The 19,224-nt window shown below is 44.0% G+C and overlaps 3 protein-coding genes across 3 annotated transcripts; all 3 read right to left on the reverse strand.

Moving 5' to 3' along the window:
- Positions 1 to 244: 244 nt before the first annotated feature.
- Positions 245 to 15,466, reverse strand: LOC118396406 (sorting and assembly machinery component 50 homolog A-like). Its single transcript, XM_035790585.1, has 15 exons — positions 15,298 to 15,466; positions 12,494 to 12,604; positions 12,230 to 12,331; positions 12,039 to 12,126; positions 11,794 to 11,900; positions 11,392 to 11,522; positions 11,166 to 11,253; positions 10,785 to 10,913; positions 10,210 to 10,281; positions 10,001 to 10,087; positions 9,708 to 9,778; positions 6,719 to 6,786; positions 6,490 to 6,636; positions 838 to 979; positions 245 to 601 (listed from the first exon to the last, which is right to left on the reverse strand). Exons 1-15 carry the CDS (start codon positions 15,379 to 15,381, stop codon positions 556 to 558), a joined length of 1,473 nt encoding a protein of 490 aa, XP_035646478.1. The 5' UTR covers positions 15,382 to 15,466; the 3' UTR covers positions 245 to 555.
- Positions 15,467 to 15,825: 359 nt separating this feature from the next.
- On the reverse strand, positions 15,826 to 17,290 carry si:dkey-42p14.3 (EF-hand calcium-binding domain-containing protein 10). The gene is made up of 4 exons (XM_035790588.2): positions 17,148 to 17,290; positions 16,379 to 16,543; positions 16,023 to 16,113; positions 15,826 to 15,894 (listed from the first exon to the last, which is right to left on the reverse strand). The coding sequence occupies exons 1-4, from the start codon at positions 17,248 to 17,250 to the stop codon at positions 15,852 to 15,854; spliced, it is 402 nt and encodes a 133-aa protein (XP_035646481.1). The 5' UTR covers positions 17,251 to 17,290; the 3' UTR covers positions 15,826 to 15,851.
- Positions 17,291 to 17,380: 90 nt separating this feature from the next.
- Positions 17,381 to 19,100, reverse strand: LOC118396409 (protein brawnin). The gene is made up of 3 exons (XM_035790589.2): positions 18,935 to 19,100; positions 18,350 to 18,489; positions 17,381 to 18,164 (listed from the first exon to the last, which is right to left on the reverse strand). The coding sequence occupies exons 2-3, from the start codon at positions 18,455 to 18,457 to the stop codon at positions 18,045 to 18,047; spliced, it is 228 nt and encodes a 75-aa protein (XP_035646482.1). The 5' UTR covers positions 18,458 to 18,489; positions 18,935 to 19,100; the 3' UTR covers positions 17,381 to 18,044.
- Between the last annotated feature and the right edge of the window lie 124 nt (positions 19,101 to 19,224).

Raw genomic sequence — 19,224 nt, forward strand, 5'->3', positions numbered from 1 at the left:
GGATACTGGCCCGTTCATTTACATAATTATTTATTGGCACAGCTCCTTTTTATTTTATTAACCAGGCAAGTCAGTTAAGAATTTCTTATTTACAATGACGGCCTAGGGACAGTGGGTTAGCTGCCTTGTTCAGGGTAGAACGACAGATTTGTTTTACCTTGTCAGCTCGGTGATTCGATCTAACAAATGCCATGCAAAATCAAGCGGAAGGTAGGTCAATGCCATAGAAAGACGCATACTAGTGTGGTTTTTGAATACCTGTAGAGGGGATCATTTATTACCGAACATAATAATCCAGACCACATTATTTGACTCATGATAAAGGCACTCATGGCTGATATGCCACTTTTGGCTTTCACATCTTGGAGCACTGGTGGCTCCAGTCATTCATTAGTACTGGAGGAAAACCTCCATTGTTGCCTCGTCCATTATACAATAGTTAGGTTGTGGTATCCATTGCATTCCCAGCAACCTTCGGTGTGCTGCAAGGGTCCTGGCGTCTCACTTACTAAAACCAATTAAACAAACTCCTGTAGTCCTCAATTCAGCAAGACATCACAGGAATCGGACTCCAGCTCCAAACTGAAACCCGTTGCATATCCTAAACAAAAAGACTTAAGTGTTATTTAACAGTAACTCAATACCATTTTCACAATATTGAGCCAAACTGATCAAAGCCGAGCTGTACTGGGCTGGCCTGGTTATGCTGAAACCATGCTGGAAAGGACAACACGGTTCGAGTCGGCCTTATAGTTTGAATCAGGCATAAAAGTGTACTGCTCATCTATATACTATCATGCCATGGTTTGACAACAGAATGGGCAGATATTAGGCTACCTGTCTCCACTCTGGACGCCAGTGGGAATGCAATAGTTGAGCTCCAGCCGGGCGATGTTTCCGAGTCGCAGCACAATTCCCGCTCCGTAAGACCAGCGGATACACTCTGCCAGTTTCCTCAGGTGTGCTTGAGGCCCGTCACCTACAGGAAAACACAGCCTGAGTAAACCTAGAGCAGGGGTTCCCAAACTTTCCCCCTCAGGCTCCCCTTCCAGCATTGAGGAACATCCCCCCTGCTCCACGTCTATTTCTATGGGCACAAGCACGGTTCATGACACAGCCTGTTCACATCCCTCTTGTTGGCGGAGAGAACATTTTGCAGGTTTAAAGCTCACTTCCCACAATTCTACACATTTTGTCATGAGGTGCAGATAATATTTTGCGGTTTTAAAGCGAATCGTTTGGCAATTCTATCTATGTCTAATGTGTATTCATGTGATATGAGTGACTCAAACATTACACCACAATCTACGGGCTAGAAAAACATAACAGAAAAAAAAAAACATTTTGATCTGGACATTTCTGACAAGTTATAAGTAGCTCTCTAAGGTATGCAATGACTGACATGACCAGAGAACAACTGATGCACTGATGAACAGGGCTCCGGGCAGCCGAGCGGAAATGGAGGAAAACTCGCCTCCCTGCGGACCTGGCATCCTTTCACTCCCTCCTCTCTACATTTTCCTCCTCTGTCTCTGCTGCTAAAGCCACTTTCTACCATTCTAAATTCCAAGCATCCGCCTCTAACCCTAGGAAGCTCTTTGCCACCTTCTCCTCCCTCCTGAATCCTCCCCCCTCCCTCCTCCCTCTCTGCAGATGACTTCGTCAACCATTTTGAAAAGAAGGTCGATGACATCCGATCCTCGTTTGCTAAGTCAAACGACACCGCTGGTTCTGCTCACACTCCCCTACCCTATGCTCTGACCTCTTTCTCCCCTCTCTCTCCAGATGAAATCTCGCGTCTTGTGACGGCCGGCCGCCCAACAACCTGCCCGCTTGACCCTATCCCCTCCTCTCTTCTCCAGACCATTTCCGGAGACCTTCTCCCTTACCTCACCTCGCTCATCAACTCATCCCTGACCGCTGGCCACGTCCCTCCCGTCTTCAAGAGAGCGAGAGTTGCACCCCTTCTGAAAAAACCTACACTCGATCCCTCCGATGTCAACAACTACAGACCAGTATCCCTTCTCTCTTTTCTCTCCAAAACTCTTGAGCGTGCCGTCCTTGGCCAGCTCTACCGCTATCTCTCTCAGAATGACCTTCTTGATCCAAATCAGTCAGGTTTCAAGACTAGTCATTCAACTGAGACTGCTCTTCTCTGTATCACGGAGGCGCTCCGCACTGCTAAAGCTAACTCTCTCTCCTCTGCTCTCATCCTTCTAGACCTATCGGCTGCCTTCGATACTGTGAACCATCAGATCCTCCTCTCCACCCTCTCCGAGTTGGGCATCTCCGGCGCGGCCCACGCTTGGATTGCGTCCTACCTGACAGGTCGCTCCTACCAGGTGGCGTGGCGAGAATCTGTCTCCTCACCACGCGCTCTCACCACTGGTGTCCCCCAGGGCTCTGTTCTAGGCCCTCTCTTATTCTCGCTATACACCAAGTCACTTGGCTCTGTCATAACCTCACATGGTCTCTCCTATCATTGCTATGCAGACGACACACAATTAATCTTCTCCTTTCCCCCTTCTGATGACCAGGTGGCGAATCGCATCTCTGCATGTCTGGCAGACATATCAGTGTGGATGACGGATCACCACCTCAAGCTGAACCTCAGCAAGACGGAGCTCCTCTTCCTCCCGGGGAAGGACTGCCCGTTCCATGATCTCGCCATCACGGTTGACAACTCCATTGTGTCCTCCTCCCAGAGCGCTAAGAACCTTGGCGTGATCCTGGACAACACCCTGACGTTCACAACTAACATCAAGGCGGTGTCCCGTTCCTGTAGGTTCATGCTCTACAACATCCGCAGAGTACGACCCTGCCTCACACAGGAAGCGGCGCAGGTCCTAATCCAGGCACTTGTCATCTCCCGTCTTGATTACTGCAACTCGCTGTTGGCTGGGCTCCCTGCCTGTGCCATTAAACCCCTACAACTCATCCAGAACGCCGCAGCCCGTCTGGTGTTCAACCTTCCCAAGTTCTCTCACGTCACCCCGCTCCTCCGCTCTCTCCACTGGCTTCCAGTTGAAGCTCGCATCCGCTACAAGACCATGGTGCTCGCCACGGAGCTGTGAGGGGAACGGCACCTCAGTACCTCCAGGCTCTGATCAGGCCCTACACCCAAACAAGGGCACTGCGTTCATCCACCTCTGGCCTGCTCGCCTCCCTACCACTGAGGAAGTACAGTTCCCGCTCAGCCCAGTCAAAACTGTTCGCTGCTCTGGCCCCCAATGGTGGAACAAACTCCCTCACGACGCCAGGACAGCGGAGTCAATCACCACCTTCCGGAGACACCTGAAACCCCACCTCTTCAAGGAATACCTAGGATAGGGTAAGTAAGGGTAAGTAATCCTTCTCACCCCCCCAACAAGATTTAGATGCAAGTGGCTGTTCCACTGGTTGTCATAAGGTGTATGCACCAATTTGTAAGTCGCTCTGGATAAGAGCGTCTGCTAAATGACTTAAATGTAAATGTATGTAAATGTACCCAATCTCGAAATTGCACATTGTGCATTCTACAGCGACAACTTTTAAGAGTAGGTTGAAAGCCGAACTGAGTTGCCCTAGGGAGCGCGCCCCACAGTATGGGAACCACTAAGCTGGAGGACTGAAAAGCGCAGAGGATTCTCTTTCCCTGTATAAAGTTGCAGAACAGACCATTGTGCAATCAACTTTCATTTCTAGCTAGCAGGGAAGTTAGCTATCACCATTGTGACCTCAAAGCTCATCACTAAGCTAAGGACCCTGCGACTATACACCTCCCTCTGCAACTGGATCCTGGACTTCCTGACGGGCCGCCCCCAGGTAATAAGGATAGGCAACAACACATCTGCCACGCTGATCCTCAACACTGGGGCCCCTCGGGTGCGTGCTTAGTCCCCTCCTGTACTCCCTGTTCACCAACGACTGTGGCCAAGCATGACTCCAACACCATCATTACGTTTGCTGATGACACCAGTGGTAGGCCTGATCACCGACAACTATGAGACAGTCTACAGGGAGGAGGTCAGAGACTGCCAGGACAGCAACCTCTCAATGTGAGCAAGAGAAAGTAGCTGATTGTGGACTATAGGAAAAGGAGGGCCAAACAGGCCACTATTAAAATTGATGGGACTGAAGTGGAGCAGGTCGAGTTTCAATTTCCTAGGTGTCCACTTCACCAACCAACTATCATGGTCAAAACACACAGACAGTCGAAAAAAAAAGAGGGCACAACAACACCTTTTCCCCTGACTGAAAATTTGGCATGGGTCCCCAGATCCTCAAAAAGTTCTACAGCTGCACCATCGAGAGCATCCTGACCGGTTGCAACTGCTCGGCCTCTGACCGGAAGGCGCTACAGAGGGTAGTGCTGCCGCCCAGTACATCACTGGGGCCAAGCTTCCTGACATCCAGGACCTATATACTAGGCGGTGCCAGAGGAAGGAAAGCGGTACCAGAGCGCCAAGTCTAGGACCAAAAGGTTCCTTAACAGCTTCTACACCCCCAAGCCATAAGATTGCTGAACAACTAATCAAATGACCAGCCGGACTATTTACAGCTACTCGATGTTTACCATCTATGCATAGTCACTTTACAAATTACCTTGATTAACCTGTACCCCTGCACATTGACTCAGTACCCCCTGAATAATGCCTCGTTATTGTTATGTACATTTCTTGTTACTTTTTTATATACACGGCACTGCTCAAAAAAATAAAGGGAACACTAAAATAACACATCCTAGATCTGAATGAATGAAATATTCTTATTAAATACTTTTTTCTTTACATAGTTGAATGTGCTGACAACTAAATCACACCAAAATTATCAATGGAAATCTGGATTTGGAGTCACTCAAAATTAAAGTGGAAAACCACACTACAGGCTGATCCAACTGATGTAATGTCCTTAAAACAAGTCAAAATGAGGCTCAGTAGTGTGTGTGGCCTCCACGTGCCTGTATGACGTCCCTACAACGCCTGGGCATGCTCCTGATGAGGTGGCGGATGGTCTCCTGAGGGATCTCCTCCCAGACCTGGACTAAAGAATCTGCCAACTCATGGACAGTCTGTGGTGCAACGTGGCGTTGGTGGATAGAGCGAGACATGATGTCCCAGATGTGCTCAATTGGATTCATGTTTGGGGAACGGGCGGGCCAGTCCATACCATCAATGCCTTCCTCTTGCAGGAACTGCTGACACACTCCAGCCACATGAGGTCTAGCATTGTCTTGCATTAGGAGGAACCCAGGGCCAACCGCACCAGCATATGGTTTCACAAGGGGTCTGAGGATCTCATCTCGGTACCTAATGGCAGTCAGGCTACCTCTGGCGAGCACATGGAGGGCTGTGCGCCCACACAAAGAAATGCCACCCCACACCATGACTGACCCACCGCCAAACTGGTCATGCTGGAGGATGTTGCAGGCAGCAGAACGTTCTCCACGGCGTCTCCAGACTGTCATGTCTGTCACATGTGCTCAGTGTGAACCTGCTTTCATCTGTGAAGAGCACAAGGCGCCAGTGACGAATTTGCCAATCTTGGTGTACTCTGGCAAATGCCAAACGTCCTGCACGGTGTTGGGCTGTAAGCACAACCCCCACCTGTGGACGTCGGGCCCTCATACCACCCTCATGGAGTCTGTTTCTGACCGTTTGAGCAGACACATGCACATTTATGACCTGCTGGAGGTAATTTTGCAGGGTTCTGGCAGTGCTCCTCCTGCTCCTCCTTGCACAAAGGCAGAGGTAGCGGTCCTGCTGCTGGGTTGTTGCCCTCCTACGACCTCCTCCACGTCTCCTGATGTACTGGCCTGTCTCCTGGTAGCGCCTCCATGCTCTGGACACTACGCTGACAGACACAGCAAACCTTCTTGCCACAGCTCGCATTGATTTGCAATCCTGGATGAGCTACCTGAGCCACTTGTGTGGGTTGTAGACTCCGTCTCATGCTACCACTAGAGTGAAAGCACTGCCAGCATTCAAAAGTGACCAAAACATCAGCCAGGAAGTATAGGAACTGAGAAGTGGTCTGTGGTCACCACCTGCAGAACCACTCCTTTTTTGGGGGTGTCTTGCTAATTGCCTATCATTTCCACCTGTTGTCTATTCCATTTGCACAACAGCATGTGAAATTTATTGTCAATCAGTGTTGCTTCCTAAGTGGACAGTTTGATTTCACAGAAGTGTGATTGACTTGGAGTTACATTGTGTTGTTTAAGTGTTCCCTTTATTTTTTTTGCAGTGTATTTTTTTATTTTTAGGAAATATTTTATTAACTATTTCTTGAACTGCATTGTTGGTTATAAGGGCTTGCAAGTAATAATTTCACACCTGTTGTATTTGGCACGTGACAAATAACATTTGATTTGCTTATAAAAAAAATGCTGCTTATTAACAGATGGTGCCATTCCTTCCAATATAATGCTGATTGAGTCCTGCAGATTTCTAATACGGATGAATTTGAACAACATTGATTGTGGGGTGAATTACATCTTTAAACACCCACCATAGTTGAGGTTACACAGGTTCCCGGCATTGAGGAAGAAGTGGATCCTGAAGAGGTCTCCGAATCCCCCTTTGCCTGGATGGAAGGGCAGCGGAGTATACAGGTGGACGGCTCCAGCCCAATACACCTCACCTCCCAGGTAGTCACCTGTCATGCCAACAATAAAACCACACACGTGATGTGAGAATGTAACCTAAATCGGACTTGATTGAAATGGATAACATCTCACCTTCACTCTGAGGGCCGATGCTGTACATACTGAAGCCCCTGACGCTAGTAGGACCACCGAGATAGAACCTAAGAGACGAATAGGTCAAAAATCGAATCAAATTGTATTTGTCACATGCTTCGTCAACAACAGGTGTAGACTAACAGTGAAATGCTTACGGGCCCTTCCCACAATGCAAAGAGGGGAAAAAAATAGAAAAACAATAACCCAAGGAATAAATAAACAATGAGTAATGATAACTTGGCTATATACACGGGGTACCAGTACCGAGTTGATGTGCAAGGGGTATGAGGTAATTGAAGTAGATACCGTATATATAGGTAGGGATAAAGTGACTAGGCAACAGGATAGATAAGAAACAGTAACAGCAGCGTATGTGATGAGTCAAAAGAGTTTGTGCAAAACGGGTCAATGCAGATAGTTAAATAGTTAACCAATAGCTACTTGGACAAACTATTTAGCAGTCTTATGGCTTGGGGGTAGAAGCTGTTCAGGGTCCTGTTGGTTCCAAGACTTGGTGCATCGGTGCCGCTTGCTGGGCGCTAGAAGAGAGAACAGTCTATGACTTGGGTGGCTGGAGTCTGACACTGCCTAGAATAGAGGTCCTGGATGGCAGGGAGCCCGGCCCCAGTGATGAACTAGGCCGTACGCACCACCCTCTGTAGCGCCTTGCGGTCGGGTGCTGAGCAGTTGCAGGTAGAAACCATTGAAGGGTCAAGAAACAACATGGAATACAGATAACGTGGCAGGCCACATTAAAACCGTCTCGCCTCAAACAATCGTCTATATTTAATATTGATTAATTATTGCAATAAATGAAAGTAGTCAACCGAGTAGCCTAACTTTTGAGCAAATGCAGAGTATTATGAAGTGCTGTGAAAAATTATTTGCCCCCTTGCCGATTTCTTGTTTTTTTGCACATTTGTCACACTTAAATGTTTCAGATCATCAAACAAATGTCAATATTACACAAAGATAACCCAAGTTAAACACAAAATGCAGTTAAGTGATGATTTTATTTATTAAGGGAAAAAAAGCTATCCGAACCTTCATGGCCCTATGTGACAAAGTAATTTCTCCCCCTTGTTAAAACATTAATTTACTGTGGTTGATCACATTTTTTGGAAAGCTGAGTTCAATTTCACTAGTCACACCCAGACCTGATTACTGCCAGACCTGTTGAATCAAGAAATCACTTAAATAGAACCTGTCTGACAAGGTGAAGTAGCCAAAAGATCTCATAAAGCAAGACATCATGCCGCGATCCAAAGAAATTCAGGAACAGATGTAGATGTCAATTACTTTGTTTCTCCAGTCTGGAAAGGGTTACAAAGCCATTTATTAAGCTTTGGGACTCCAGCGAACTACATTGAGAGCCATTATCCACAAATGGAGAAAATTTGGAACAGTGGTGAAACTTCACAGGAGTGGCCGGCCTACCAAAATTACCCCAAGAGAGCAGCGACGACTCATCCAAGAGGTCACAAAAGAACCCACAACAACATCTAAAGAACTGCAGGCCTCACTTGCCTCAGTTAAGGTCAGTGTGCATGACTCAACCATAAGAAAGACACTGGGCAAAAATGGCATCCATGGCCCGAGTTCCAAGGCGAAAACTACTGCTGACCAAAAAGAACATAAAAAGGCTCATCTAACTTTCAGCAAAAAACATCTTGATGATCCCCAAGATTTTTGAGAAAATATTCTGTGGACTGACGAGACAAAAGTTGAACTTTTTGGAAGGTGTGCGTCCCATTACATCTGGCGTAAAAATAACACAGCATTTCAGAAAAAGAGCATCATACCAACAGTCAAATATGGTGGTGGTAGTGTGATGGTCTGGGGCTGCTTTGCTGATTCAGGACCTGGACGACTTGCTGTGATTGATGGAACCATGGATTCTGCTCTCTACCAAAAAATCCTGAAGTAGATATATTATTATTATTATTAATGTCCGGCCATCAGTTCATGACCTCAAGCTGAAGCGCTTTTGGGTTCTGCAGTAGGACAATGATCCAAAACACACCAGCAAGTCCTCCTCTGAATTGGCTTTAAAAAAACAAAATGAAGGTTTTGGAATGGCCTAGTCAAAGTTCGGACTTGAATCCGATTGAGATACTGTGGCATGACCTTAAAAAGGTGGTTCATGCTCAAACCCTCCAATGCGGCTGAATTAAAACAATTCTGAAAAGAAGGGTGGGCCAAAATTCCTCCACAGCGATGTGAAAACCTCATTGCCAGTTATCGCAAATGCTTTGATTGCAGTTGTTGCTGCTGAGGGTGGCACAACCAGTTATTAGGTTTAGGGGGCAATTACTTTGTCACATAGGGCCATGAAGATTCAGATAGCTTTTTCCCCCTTAATAAATAAAATCATCACTTAAAAACTGAATTTTGTGTTTACTTGGGATATCTTTATGTAATATTCAAATTAGTTTGATGATCTGAAACATTTAAGTGCGACAAATGTGCAAAGAAAACAAGAAATCAGGGAGGGGGCAAATAGCTATATACAGTGCTGTGAAAAAGTGACACTAACAATGCTAAATCACAGTTGGTTCCACCCCCTTCATGCAGATTGGGGGCATCATAAGCCACTCTGGGTTCATCCGGTCGTCATCTGCACAGGGTGGTTGTCTTAACCCCACCCTGGCTTAGTTTCCCCAGACGCAAGAATGATTTTGAGACAATGAGGGATTGTTCTACTCCTAAGCTATCCCTACTAAAACACATTCTTGTCTATGCACTGCAGTCTTAACTCATTTGTCAGCTCAAGCCATCTCTAGTGACCATACGCCCAGATTAGCTGCAGGGAACTAGAGCGGAGACCATAAAAACACAGCATTATCAGGATAGAAATGTCTTCCCATACGTTACGTATTCATTGCTAACTATTAATTTCCAACAAATCAGGTAAACACATCATTTTTCTCTCACACACCCCTGGTTTTTCATTGATGGCATTGTGGAATAGAGAGTATTGTCTTACCTGTCAGCAATGCAAGTTGGCTTATCTCCAATGGGCAGGAGGCATCCCCCCCAGAGAGATGCAGACAGGACCTGGAAGATAGAGGAAGAGGTCTCAACAAAAGTGCTCACCCACTTGCTCTTTTATCTCAACCTGTCCACAACCATTTTTCAACCCTCCATCAACAAGCTGTTGGTTATAACTTGTGTTTACTGTAAAGGTGACTATTACTATCCCAACTAGAGATCCATGTGTGTAACTCAAGTTCACACGCAAATTTCTCCCTGATCAATAAAAACAATTCAGGTTCTCACCGAGTCCCAGAAGAGACGTCTGTTAAACTGGAACTCAAAGTCCTCCTTCAGGAAGCTGGCATCTCCTCCAGTGTATCCTGACAACTCCTGCAAAACCACAGCGATGCATCGGCTGAATGTGTTGTCGGTTCAAAATGGTTTGGGAAATGGTTTAAATAGGAAATCATTCCTGGCTGCAACACCGGGTCAGGTAATGTCAACCCACACACCTGGTTGATCTTCAGCAAGGCTCCCCTCCTGGGAAGGATTGCCGAGTTTCTGGTGTCGATGACCATGGAGTGCTGCGATCGCAAAGGAGAGGAGACATGATGAAAAGTATTGTCTCAAATGTCTCAATGGGTCGAATCCTAACTGGAGATTTTGACAACACCAATGCAAGATATACACAAAAACCCACATTTAGTGTACAGATCTCAAAATAGGATTTGAGTCCAAATGTATTATCACGATTAGGCAAGAATGCCTTCTCATCTTGATCACCAGAGGCATGGAATGGTCTACAATCCATGCTTCATCTAGATATGTTGATGGGAGACTCTGTTTCAGAGGGGTGTAAATGCTTTTTTAAAGGCTGGATCATGTTGTTGAATTGTTTGTATTGTTGTATGTTTTTAATCCTGTAATGTATTGACTGTTGCTGCCTTCTTGGCCAGGTCTCCCTTGAAAAAGAGACACTGGGTCTCAATGGGCTTTTCCTGGTTAAATATATCTATTTTTAGTGTTTTATCCCGATTACTAAAGGTAGTTGTGTGAGGATTGTGAAGTGGAACTGAAGTCCCGGTACCGAGAGTGATGACTTGAGGGAGTGGCCGCTCTCCTCCCGGACTGCAAACGACGCGGTACGCTCCAGACAGCCCAGCTCTCGCCACACCCCCTCCCACTTCAGGGTGTGGTTGGTCTTCCAGAGAGGGAACTGTTTGTATGCAAAACAGAAAGGGAGAAACCCAGAGAGGATCAAGCATTTGCAAAAGCATTACCGGCAGGATGAAAATGAATAGAAAAATAGCTGAGAAATTCCATTCTACTCCTATTAGTTAGCGTAACAGCAGCAAAAATGAAACAATCACCTTGGTTGTTTCACACAGAGTCCAGAGGGAAACACAGAGCACAGGAGTATGCCAAATGAGAACTTGTACAATAATGATAGATAGAAAATTATCTTTACACTGAACTCTGTGGAGACACCGTGATCAGTCTCTCTCAGCGAGCTCCATGGAAATTGGCCTGCAACTTTGTACAAGTTGACAGCGAAACTGCAACAGCCAGAGAAAGTAAATTAGATTGATCCCAAACAAAAAGAGCTCAGGGAAATACAGCATAAACAACAACACAATTCACTGTTTTTGAAGCATTGCTAATGATGGAATTTGCAGCTTTGTTTTGTCTCATACCTGCGCTCAAAATGGCCAGGTTGGGGCTTGAAGAACGACAGCCCGTAGGAAGTCTCTTTGGTGCCGTAGGAGACCTGGAAGGTGAGCTTTTCTGCAGAACCGAAGACATTGGGCAGCTTGAGACCAAGAACCTAAAGTAGGAGGCAGGTAAACTAGTAAAAACAGAGGATGGAACCTCAATTGCACTTGTAATCACCACCATGGCTCAACCTAAATAAATCTTTCCTCAAGTTCTGGCATCCGCTCTCCTCGCTTCCTTCTCAAAAGGCATTGGAGAAGGTCCTAGGGGAGGGATCTTGGACCTTCTCCTCCAATACGGTTGAGAAGGAGGCGAGGCGATAGGATGTGAGGAATGAATTGAAACGATGCATTGAATAGAGCCCATCACTCAGGAGTCCTCACCATGCAGCCTTCGTTATTTCCAACCATGGTGTTATAGCTACCAGTCATGCGTCTCAGCTCAGTCACATCAAACGTCACATCTAGTCCATTAGGCAGAGCATCCACCCCTGAAAGGAAGTATCGTTTTTGTTGTTGTTTTGAGTGCTTTACCTACTTTCCCATTGATTTTAGTCCCTTCCAAAGTAAAATACAACATTTTGAACAGACACTGTGATCAGAATAGATCCCCTTTTTAACCACAGTACCTTGTGAGGTATCGATGACAACATCCACTTGTCTGAAGATACCGAGACGCAGGAGCTTCTGTCTGGCTTCGTGGGCTCTCCTCATGACCTAGAACAAACAGTAAACAAAGTCGATCCTACTTTTGCTATAGTCTCTATACAGACTCCACGTGAATAAACATGGTCTGTACTGTACTGATAGATTCACTCACATCAATCAAGTTCTTGGCACGGAAGACATCAGCAATCTCGTATGTTAAGCAATCCTCCTTGGTTCTTCCGAGACCATCTATGTGTACACGCTGGACTATGACCTACAGGGAAAATACATCAAATGTTATAATCAGCAGTGACAGCCAACAATGTAAAAGGTAACTTTTACATTCAACCACACAGAAATTCTTATGGATTAAGTCACAACTTCAGTCAATGCGGTTTTCATTCAGGACTGAGTGAAAAAAAATGAAAAAACATACATCTTTGTTTTCAAGGACCTCTTGTTTTGACTCCTGCTCCATATCTGGCCTATCAATGTCATCTGCATGAAACCCCAGCTCAGGTCCCTGCATTGGTAGAGGATCAAGACTCTGCAACACAACAGATTTAGTGATGAATACGATGACTTATCAGGCTATATCTTCAATATTAAAGCTGTCTGTACAAAACGCATTCGCTGAACAGGTATTTGGGTGGATGTTGTGTTTTGGTCATTATGAAAAAGTATGAGTTCATCTCAATATTTTTATTATGGAGTAGTGGCCCTCAAGCCACTACTCTACTACCATATACAGTTGAAGTCGGAAGTTTACATACATTTAAACTCAGTTTTTCACCATTCCTGACATTTAATCGGAGTAAAAATTCCCTGTCTTAGGTCAGTTAGGATCACCACTTTATTTTAAGAATGTGAAACGTCAGAATAATAGCAAAGAAAATGATTTCTTTCAGATTTGATTTCTTTCATTATATTCCCAGTGGGTCAGAGGTTTACATACACTCAGATAGTATTTTGTAGCATTGCCTTTAAATTGTTTAACTTGGGTCAAATGTTTCAGGTAGCCTTCCACAAGCGTCCCACAATAAGTTGGGTGAATTTTGGCCCATTCCTCCTGACAGAGCGAATGTAACTGAGTCAGGTTTGTAGGCCTCCTTGCTCACACACCTTTTCAGTTCTGCCCACAAATTTTCTATAGGATTGAGGTCAGGGCTTTGTGATGGCCACTCCAATACCTTTACTATGTTGTCCTTAAGCCATTTTGCCACAACTTTGGAAGTATGCTTGGGGTCATTGTCCATTTTGGAAGACCCATTTGCGACCAAGCTATAACTTCCTGACTGACGTCTTGAGATGTCGCTTCAATATATCCACATCATTTTCCTCCCACATGATTCCATCTATTTTGTGAAGTGCACCAGTCCCTCCTGCAGCAAAGCACCCCCACAACATGATGCTGCCACCTCCGTGCTTCACGGTTGGGATGGTGCTCTTCAGCTTGCAAGCGTACCCCTTTTTCCTCCAAACATAACAATGGTCCTTATGGCCAAACAGTTCTATTTTTGTTTCATCAGACCAGAGGATATTTCTCCAAAAAGTCCCCATGTGCAGTGCAGTTGCAAACCGTAGTCTGTTTTCTTATGGTAGTTTTGGAGCAGTGGCTTCTTCCTTGCTGAGTGGCCTTTCAGGTTATGTCGATATAGGACTTGTTTTACTGTGGATATAGATACTTTTCTACCAGTTTCCTCCAGCATCTTCACAAGGTCCTTTGCTGTTGTTCTGGGATAGATTTGCACTTTTCGCACCAAAGTACGTTCATCTCTAGGAGACAGAACACGTCTCCTTCCTGAGCGGTATGACGGCTGCGTGGTCCAATGGTGTTTATACATGCGTACTATTGTTTGTACAGATGACCATGGTTCCTTCAAGCATTTGGAAATTGCTCCCAAGGATGAACCAGACTTGTGGAGGTCTCCCATTTTTTTATGAGGTCTTGGCTGATTTCTTTTGATTTTCCCATGATGTCAAGCAAAGAGGCACTGAGTTTGAAGGTAGGCCTTGAAATACATCCACAGGTACACCTCCAATTGACTCAAATTATGTCAATTAGCCTATCAGAAGCTTCTAAAGCCATGACATCATTTTCTGGAATTTACCAAGCTTTTTAATGGCACAATCACCTTAGTGTATGTAAACTTCTGACCCAGTGGAATTGTGATACAGTGTATTATAAGTTAAATAATCTGTCTGTAAACAATTGTTGGAAAGATTACTTGTGTCATGCACAAAGTAGATGTCCTCACCGACTTGCCAAAACTATAGTTTGTTAACAAGACATTTGTGGAGTGTTTGAAAAACGAGTTTTAATGACTCCAACCTAAGTGTATGTAAACTTCCGACTTTAACTGTATCTACAACCCAAAATCCATGTGTATAGTGGGTATGTTATCATGTGTGTGTGTGTGTGTCTCTTCACACTGCCTGCTGTTCCATAAAGTGTATTTGTATCAGTTTTTTTAAATCAGATTTTACTGCTTGCATGTTTTATTTGATGTGGAATAGAGTTCCATGTAGTAATAGCTCTATGTAGTACTGTGCGCCTCCCAGTCTGTTCTGGATTTGGGGACTGTGAAGAGACCTCTGGTGGAATGTCTTGTGGGGTATGCATTACATGGGTGTCTGAGCTGTGTGCTAATAGTTTAAATAGACAGCACAGTGCATTCAACATGTCAATACTTCTGACATAAACAAGTAGTGATTAAATCTATCTCTACTTTGAGCCTGGAGAGATTGACATGCATATCAACGTTAGCTCTCCGTGTTCATATGTAAGGACCAGTCGTGCTGACCTGTTCTTTCCTTTCCTTCCCTCTTTGTGGCATCTGACCACAAGACTGGTATTTACAAGTCACATTCTTCAAAATATCATTAGTTGAATTCACTGGAAATGTCAGCTTGTTGTTTAAAGCATCTAATAATGCAAATGATTAATGCACCACCATGCATATGATCCGTGTCCTCACTATTTCAGATCAGTGGCTGTAGTGCGCACAATACACGAGCAACGTTCACCAATGCTGTTGTTACAACTATGCAGCATTTGATCATGTTAATTTCCTTCACTTCCTGACAAGGTATGGACAGTTCGTGTTTCTGGAGTTTAGCTAGTTGGCAAGCTGTCCAAATGGACCCCTTTCGCTTTGCGTGCTGACTACGCTAGCTCCTCCGGTTACTGTACTCAGAGGTCATACGTTCACCCTTTGTATTTTAAGCAGTTATCCTTACCCTCGCGTGAACGGTTTCCATGATTACGTCTAGAATGTACCGTACTTCAAATGCTGGTGTTAATTTTAAGAAATGAAGGGACATTTAATTCACACTCGGCTCAAGAGAAATATAGCTTCGTGAACGCCATGACACCACCAACACCACGCCCCCTCACCCACCTTGGGGGTGTTCAAGATGTCAACGTTTCACAATATATTGCAGAACTGAAGAAAAATTGCAAACAGTTGCTTACTGTAAACACAAAACAATAGTGTACACATTAAAACCTCGTGATAACTGAAGCGTTGCTGAGTTAACATATAATAACATGTACTTGGATTTGTGTAGGACTTTTGGAACGGGTGCATGCCCATTGATGTATGGTGGACAATCCGAGACAACTTGCATTCAAGACTGTGACCATACTGGGTTCAGACAACACACGTCTGACTGTATAACTAATCCAATTTGACCATTACTTTCATTATTATGAAGAGTTCGTATAGCCATCATAGACGTATAATTCACAATATCACACACTCAGAGTGATGGGACAGAGATCTCCAATTTTATTAAGATATAAATGTTGCTGAGCTTCTCTGTAAGCCCTCCTTCCTGTAAAAAAAAATATATAGAAAAAAATGAAAGATAATCACATCACAGTGTCTCAAAATAACAAACATTTTATCCACTGAATGAATATTTGTCTTGTGTTTGACTTAAAAGAGATCCATAGATCTTACGCCTCTCTCTTGAAGGTCTCGTGAGATATCTTGTCCTTGGCCACACCTTCAGGACACGCATTAAACTTCTCAATCCCCAAAGTGGTGAGTGCTGCGAAACAGAATCATACATAGTATGTTGAATGAGTGTTTCCTTGGGAGTGATGGAGAGGCATAAACATTGGGTTGTGGTATAGTATTATTAGATTTATAGGCTTAGACTTATATAGGCTGAGTCCTCGGTATTCCCCTGGTATGCCCCTTACTTGTTTTTGATACACTTATCTGATACAGTAGGTACCTCATTGTCCTATCTCCTCCAAATGATTTCTCAGCCATTGCCTCGCAAATGTGCAAATGGCCCATTTCTGACTCACCCTCCTTGTACTGAACAAAAGTGATGTGCCCTTGGTTGGTAGGGTCCAAGATGCCCAAAACGGCATCCAGGTTTGTGTCGTTGAACAGGCTTGGGCAATCCAGTGACCGCATTTTGGATACTCTCAGTTGTTCAAGCTGTGTGATCAGGAACTCGTTTGGTCTCTCTGTAGTAGAAACAGCACAGATGATGAGGGAAAAGACGTATGTCATGCGTTGCCTGCTCTGCTAGGTAGGCTATGTCATAGGAATGATCCTCCTGTTTTGCAGTAGATCACACATTGTCTCTGTACCGGTACCCCCTGTATATGGCCTCGCTATTATTTTACTGCTGCTGTTAAATTATGTTTTACTTAACGCTTTATTCTATTTTTTTTTTCACTTCTCAAAGCATTGTTGGTTAAGGGCTTGTAAGTAAGCATTTCACTGTAAGGTCTACTACATCTGTTGTATTCAGCGCATGTGACAAATACAATTTGATTTGACTTTAACCTGACCTTATATCTCAACCATTCTCTTTTGCAAACTAGTGTGAAACAGATCATGAAAAACAACACTATAGTATAAGAAAGAATACAAAACACGAGATTTGGGGGGGGGTTAATGACTAATGTTGCCAAGTGATGAGATTATTATGATAACCCTCCTTCCTAACGTTAGTCAAGCAGTCAGTGCAGTTAGCATTAGCACAGCAGGCTAGCTTACCTTTTACTTCAGCCACCACACAAGATGGGAAGAAAATGTTAACAAATGATGAAAAATAAGTCTAACCTGGTCTGTAAAAGAAGAGCATGCTTGTTAAATTATCCATGAGTTCGATAATTTTGTGTCTTCTAAGATAATCTGCAGCCTCTTGCTCTCTTGGTGTCGCCATTCTTCTGAAAAGTATATGTTGCTAGCTACATTGGTTGCTATCTGTGGTTGCTATGGATACGCCAAATCGTTTGACGCTCCTCCTCGTCTAGCGCTCTGAATGATCAAAATCAGAATGATAAACGATCAGAATAATTTAAAAGTTTATTCATTAATAAATAATGAAATTCAGATTTGGATATATCTATATTTTTTGTTGTTGCGTGTGGACCCAACATAAGTCTATTAAAAGCATAAACACAAACATTTGATTCACATCTGTTGATTAAAAACCCAATGAACAGTTACATACATACAGTATCTGACATACTCATACTAGTCTGCGCAGAAGTTGCATTAGTGATCCATCAGACAACATGGTTAAAACTTGAGCTCACTTTGCTATGGCTCTCGCATCAAGAACAGCAAAAGGGTGTCTGCTCTGCAAGTTGTCCCATACTCAAGACCTCATGAGTTCTCCATGACAATAGGTTCGATAAACACAATTGTAGGCTCCTGACCTAAATGTAAATAAGAACTTGTTATTAACTAACTTGACTAGTTAAATAAAGGTTCAATTTCTTGTTATAGTCTGAGGAGCCTGAAGCGCCATCCAGCCATGTGAACACATCATTGCCTGGAGTAACTTTGAATAGAATTGGCACACGTCAATTTATACCACATTCGTTTCATAACAAATGTGATACGCACATGTCCATCCAACTTTTCTTATTCACATTTGTCCCTTTGTGGTTTTTAAACATGTGCAATATGTACAAGGATTGCTCTAGAGTTAGATACTGTACAAAAATGTAATCAGTCAACGGAAAGGGTCACTGTCTTTGGGGCAGCAACGGCAGCAGCCTCTTCTCTGGCTTTAAATCCCAGCAGTTCAGTCCTCAATTCACCAGGTTTGGGAGGGATTTCTGGAATAGTCTGGCAAAGGGAAATAAAAAAAGGTGCATTGGAGTATCAGCAACATTACAAGCAATGCATTTATGATCTTATGAGCAAGTACACAAAAAACACAAGACCATGTGGACCCTTCAGTTTACGATACACGTGGTCATATAATGAAAAAGCAAAATGGGGGAAGGATAGGAGTTTGTTTCCATGCTTACCAGATCGGGTCTGTAGTACTGATGGACAACCTCTGCTCCAACAAACATAGATAGTACACTGGCACCAAACATCCTCAGGTACCGAGGCCATGACACACCAGCAGGCATATTCACATCAGCCAAGAGGACCGATCAGTTACCTATACAGGGGAGAGACAGACAGTGGTATAGTGGTAGTCCTTAGCAGAAAGATTTGGATTGGTTCCAGGTGGGTGGGCTGTTGTGCTAACCCTAACCCAGTACCCCAACATCATCATTGTATTGAATAATCAACACAACATGCTAAGGCGTTGTAGTAGGGTACATTCATGACTTTCAAAAATCACTGCCACAGGAAACACAGTTTACATGTTAAACACAGATTTTCTGACATTACATGGCACGTAATCGGGGATCCATTGCCATACTACTACAGTAGTTAAGTCTCCAAAATCTCTTATATCTCAATCGTTAGCTAGCTATGTCACTTAGCATATGTAACGTTACCTAGCTAGCCAAGCAGCTAGCCAGCTAGCAGTAGATATTTTGTCTTTGCTCCAGTCATACCACCCAAAATAAACACTCGCACTCAGCTATTGACATTACCTTGCTCTATTCTGAAACAGACAAAAGGCGAGTTTGAAAAACGGTCGTTTTCCAACAGAAATCTATTTATCATTGAAGCACATCGGCAGGTCACTTAACGTAACAGCTCTGCTTACACAGTCTTCTTCTTCTTTTATAGAATGTTATGTTACCGCTGTGGGTAATATTGGCGCGCTACTGCCACCTATCTCGTTCCGTTTTCGAGAGATGGAATCTTTAGTTGTGAAATTCTGAAACTACTTTTTCCATTCTGGTAAAAAAGCGTAATGTGCCTATAGTGTGTAGATAAG

Source organism: Oncorhynchus keta, chromosome 17 (assembly GCF_023373465.1).
Source record: "Oncorhynchus keta strain PuntledgeMale-10-30-2019 chromosome 17, Oket_V2, whole genome shotgun sequence".
In the NCBI taxonomy this organism is placed as follows: domain Eukaryota; kingdom Metazoa; phylum Chordata; class Actinopteri; order Salmoniformes; family Salmonidae; genus Oncorhynchus; species Oncorhynchus keta.

What these genes read in the sequence shown, in the direction of transcription:
- LOC118396406 (XM_035790585.1), bottom strand. Translation starts at nt 15,381, where the DNA reads ATGTCCCTTCATTTCTTAAAATTAACACCAGCATTTGAAGTACGGTAC. An exon ending in GTGCCAAGAACTTGATTGAT is followed by an intron (nt 12,127 to 12,229) that starts GTGAGTGAATCT and finishes TGTTTGTTCTAG; the next exon opens with GTCATGAGGAGAGCCCACGA. An exon ending in CCAACTTGCATTGCTGACAG is followed by an intron (nt 6,787 to 9,707) that starts GTAAGACAATAC and finishes TTCGTCTCTTAG; the next exon opens with GTTCTATCTCGGTGGTCCTA.
- si:dkey-42p14.3 (XM_035790588.2), bottom strand. Translation starts at nt 17,250, where the DNA reads ATGGCGACACCAAGAGAGCAAGAGGCTGCAGATTATCTTAGAAGACAC. An exon ending in TTTTGTTCAGTACAAGGAGG is followed by an intron (nt 16,114 to 16,378) that starts GTGAGTCAGAAA and finishes TCTGTTTCGCAG; the next exon opens with CACTCACCACTTTGGGGATT. An exon ending in GAGACCTTCAAGAGAGAGGC is followed by an intron (nt 15,895 to 16,022) that starts GTAAGATCTATG and finishes TTTTTTTTACAG; the next exon opens with GAAGGAGGGCTTACAGAGAA.
- LOC118396409 (XM_035790589.2), bottom strand. Translation starts at nt 18,457, where the DNA reads ATGCCTGCTGGTGTGTCATGGCCTCGGTACCTGAGGATGTTTGGTGCC. An exon ending in AGTACTACAGACCCGATCTG is followed by an intron (nt 18,165 to 18,349) that starts GTAAGCATGGAA and finishes TCCCTTTGCCAG; the next exon opens with ACTATTCCAGAAATCCCTCC.